The sequence below is a fragment of the Diadema antillarum genome, unplaced genomic scaffold (genome assembly GCF_040938485.1).
Source record: "Diadema antillarum isolate AM-2024a unplaced genomic scaffold, OU_Dant_1.0 scf00000071, whole genome shotgun sequence".
NCBI classification, from domain to species: Eukaryota; Metazoa; Echinodermata; class Echinoidea; order Diadematoida; family Diadematidae; genus Diadema; species Diadema antillarum.
Genome location: NW_027270960.1, coordinates 13,436,026 through 13,440,229, shown reverse-complemented (window position 1 = coordinate 13,440,229; position 4,204 = coordinate 13,436,026). Strand labels below are relative to the sequence as shown.

Below are 4,204 nucleotides of genomic sequence, written 5' to 3'. Positions count from 1 at the left end.
TGCCCATTTGTTTGGAAGTCAGCGTTAGATATTTATGTACATCCATACAATCAAAAGAAATACTATACACATGAAATGTTCGTGCTGAATAATAGTGACTCTCTTCAATGAATCAAGACAAACAATAAATACATAAATACACTAATTGTACATATTTCACATTGTTAATTGCATAGTAAAAATCCCAACAGATTCAACCGATATTAGATTGAAAGGCCTCAAATTGTCAGCCCTATGTGGTAAAATCATAATGTAGCGACCCTCTCCAGGAAAAGAATCAGTCCAAAGGTTGAAGATGAAGATGTTATAAGTTTCACTCCTAAGGCGGTTTACCTAAATTCCTTGAGCGAATCAATATTATTCAGTGAATACTCAAAAGTCTCCAAGAAGTAAAGCTATTCTCCCACATGTATAGCTGCTGCTGCGTCGTGCATGTTCAGACGGTGAAGTCTTCACTCGTAAATCAGTCTCACTGGTACTTCAGCAAACTCTACTATTGAGATCATCTCGTCACCTGCATGTTTGAAAAATAAAAGTCGCAAATGCTCAGTTTAATTTGTTGCATACACAAAACGCCAATCAACATAATAAAAACAGGAAGTAGCTATATTTTTCATTTAAACTTATTCCCGTCTTTCTCAATAGAAAAAGAAAATGCATTCATCAAATGTGAAAAAAAATAATAATATTGCGAGTGATAACCATCAATGATGCACAATAGCACATCATATTGGGTGAATCGTTCGCCTTTCTAATAGAACACTAATGTGCGCATATGTATGTTTTGCTTTAAAGTGAATAAAAAAGGGTTTTAGGTATTTCTTTTAGATAATTGCCCTTCTATTTTTCATTTTAAAAAGACGCCGTAAAATGTTTATGCTTAGATTAATGCCATTTGTTTAGAGCTGAAAATTTGAATATTCTAGTAGTCATTATGTATGTTGTATTTTTAATCAAGTTTTATCATGCATTGCATCATCATTTAGCTTTTGGGCTACTGTTTTGCATGTTGTTTCTTTTTTTTTAGTGAACCGTTAATCAATCAATTACAGCGTTAAATCAAGAGAGTAAACATCAATAAGGAAACATTACAATAGTAAAACATTGTAAATAAGGATTATAAAAGCCAGCAAAATGCTATGTTCAAGAAAAATGAAAGATAATCGGGTTCGTGGCATGCTTGGAAAATTATTCAGACATTTGTTTTGTCACTAACCCCCAATGATGTACATTGACCGGACATTGGTTATTGGCTTACCGTCTGTGTCATGTTCGGTGATTAAAGCCCAGAAGTCACTCAGTTTGCCGCCCTCTAACGACCACTCTACAACACCAACCATGTCGTCGTTGTCAAGATCGATTCGTGAGAAGACCTCTTCCCTTTCAATATCATCGATAGGGGGCTGTGTGACACCAAGAGCTTCTTCTTGCACCGACCGACGGAGCCTGAAAAAAAAAGGTACAAGTAAAAGGATGAATGACAAAGTCAAGATGGCACTATTGGATATATCTGATTATAGGTTGAGTTGAATCGGGGAATTGGAAGGGGCATTTAAAATCATCGAAGAAGGTGACACCTTATAAGCATGAAGCTATTTCGACAAACCGGAAGGTAACTGGATAATTTTCTGTGACATTAGATAATGTAAATTATTTTTATGTATACTTTGAAGTGCAATTAAAAGATCAACAATTAAGTTTTATTATCATTCACAATCTTGTTCTTCTAATTGCCACATTGACGGTTAAAAAGTAATGTACTGAGACATAAAGAATTGTCCATAGGCCCGATATACATGTAAATGTATCTTTGTGACTTATGGAGACGAACGGAACAATAGAGGAACAAAGGATGAGTTGAGGAAATTATGTTGTGGTCTGAACTTACCGCATTCTGGCCTGCCTCACTGGCACTTCGACATGACCTTCCTTGTATTTGGGGGCGCTCTTAGTCTTTCGATCGCAGGCTTCGGAGCAGGCGATCGCCCCAATGACGAGGAGCAGAAATGTAGCGTGTCCAATATTACAATGCATTCTGATGATCTGCTAGTGTTTCCGATGGACGTACCTGCATAGGGAAGGAATACGGGGGGCGCATGATTATTATAAAGAAAACATTTTGTCTTTAGATATTCTTAGGTATTTCAGCTATAACAGTTCAAAATATCAACCGTTTCTTCATTTTCTTAAAATCTTAAGTTCACTGATATAGGGAAATCCAGTATTCTCAGCCTTAAAGGGGAAGGCTAGTAACTGATCAGTGGGAATCAGTGGAAATGCTGGGAGATGATTGTTCCAATCCTTATGGGATTCATTCAAGAGTTCATTGTATCTCTATTGTTGTGTGAAAATGATTTGCTTCAGAATGGTCTCATATTCAAGTAATGTGCAGTTTAATGCTTCCAGGTTAGCGTCCCTGGTCAGTGACGGGGCATTAATCTGCACATTACTTGAATATGAGACCGTTCTGAAGCAAATCATTTTCACACAACAATAGATATACAATGAACTCTTGAATGAATCCCATAAGGATTGGAACAATCATCTCCCAGCATTTCCACTGATTCCCACAGATCAGTTACTAGCCTTCCCCTTTAATTCTAAACTTTGTTTAACACCTTTTGATTAAAATGATCAAACAACTTGTGTACAAGATTGATTTAAACAAAATGCAGTTGTAACAAACATTTAAAGTTTGTGACATGACCTGTCAATAATGTATTGGAATCAAACAAGGGGAGCGTTTGCCAAAATTTGATGAAAAGAAAAAAAAAGTCATGGATTATAAAGTCGATATGGCAGTCCATCCATAAGATGACTAAAGCTAGGAACAACTTACATTAATGTAAATGTGCGTATGATTTATTGAAAGTTTTAGATTACTTTCTCGAAACGCAGCAATAAAATTCTCACGGTAGAAACAACATGAATAAACAAACCATTTAGACATTCTCGCAGAAAAACTAAATAATCATTTTCCTTACTCTATCCTGCTCTCTAGATCTCACGTTATGAACATGCGACATCTCTTTAACAACTCTCTTCATCTATGTAGTGTAATCATTGCAGAATCATATAAAAAAGAACAAAAACCAAAATACAAATCAAGCAATAGGAAGGTAGAACAAAATCTTACCTCAAAAAGTCAGTCTTGGAAAGCGTTTGTGCTTCAGGGATGATGAGTTGATGCTTGAATTGGAACTGAATGTGCCGATCAGCTGGAAGGTACTAACATTTATACACTACCAAAGAGGACACGCATGCGCAGTTTTTGTTTGACGTAGGCTTCTATTTCCTTTAACTCTTGCCACAGTGAAAGGATACGGAATGGGATTTCCCCCCAAAAAACCAAAAATAGAGAATTACTGCTATGCTCAGCCGGGTTTTTTTTTTTCGGTAGTTGAAAAAAAAAGGAGGAAAAGTACAGGTCATGGTAACATCGGTTCCAACATCAACTCTCTCAGTGCAAAAGGAGGAGAATATCATGGTACATCATTAATCTTCCTTTAGCATACAAACAAAAGTTTGAAAATTATCTGACAAGGCTTCTTGGTGAATAGGGACTAATAGAGAGATTCAGAAAAGTAAAAAAGATACCTTGCTACATCTTTCCACGACCTCATGCATGTCTATGATAACTAGAGTCTCCCTTCCCCTTCCCCTAAAGAGAAATACAATAATGAAATAAAAGAAAAACGATGAATAACATAGTTCTTGCATGTTTCATATGGAACTAGTTTAGTTTTGTTCTTTCCGCATGTTAATGTTATATCATTTACCATTTGCAGATGAAACAAAAACCCAATTTTAGTGCATCAAAAGAGTTCTAAAATGTGAGTTATGCGTATAAACAACCCATGCAAATATGTTAATCAGTATGATCCGAGAAGTATTGTTAAAGGGGATGGCTAGTAACTGATCAGTGGGAATCAGTGGGAATGCTGGGGGATGATTGTTCCAATCCGTGTGGGATTCATTTAAGAGTACATTATATATCTGTTGTTGTGTGAAAGTTATTTGTTTCAGAATGGTCTCATATTTAAGTAATGTACAGTTTAATGTTTCCAGGTTAGCATGAGTGTACAGTGACGGGGCGATCGTTAACGATTTACTACACATTACGTGAATATGAGGCAAATACTTTTCACACAACAATAGATACATAATATACTCTGAAATGAATCCCACAAGGGTTGGAACAACC

At 36.1% G+C, this 4,204-nt stretch overlaps 1 protein-coding gene across 1 annotated transcript; it reads right to left on the bottom strand.

The window, feature by feature from the left end:
* Positions 1-411: 411 nt before the first annotated feature.
* Positions 412-3,189, bottom strand: LOC139716942 (uncharacterized). The gene is made up of 4 exons (XM_071628468.1): positions 3,137-3,189; positions 1,889-2,068; positions 1,259-1,446; positions 412-514 (listed from the first exon to the last, which is right to left on the bottom strand). The coding sequence occupies exons 2-4, from the start codon at positions 2,032-2,034 to the stop codon at positions 453-455; spliced, it is 396 nt and encodes a 131-aa protein (XP_071484569.1). The 5' UTR covers positions 2,035-2,068; positions 3,137-3,189; the 3' UTR covers positions 412-452.
* Between the last annotated feature and the right edge of the window lie 1,015 nt (positions 3,190-4,204).

Coding starts and splice junctions, on each gene's coding strand:
- LOC139716942 (XM_071628468.1), bottom strand. CDS start 2,034: ATGCATTGTAATATTGGACACGCTACATTTCTGCTCCTCGTCATTGGG. Junction 1,447..1,888: donor GTGAGGCAGGCCAGAATGCG/GTAAGTTCAGAC, acceptor TTTTTTTTTCAG/GCTCCGTCGGTCGGTGCAAG. Junction 515..1,258: donor CACCGAACATGACACAGACG/GTAAGCCAATAA, acceptor TCAAACATGCAG/GTGACGAGATGATCTCAATA.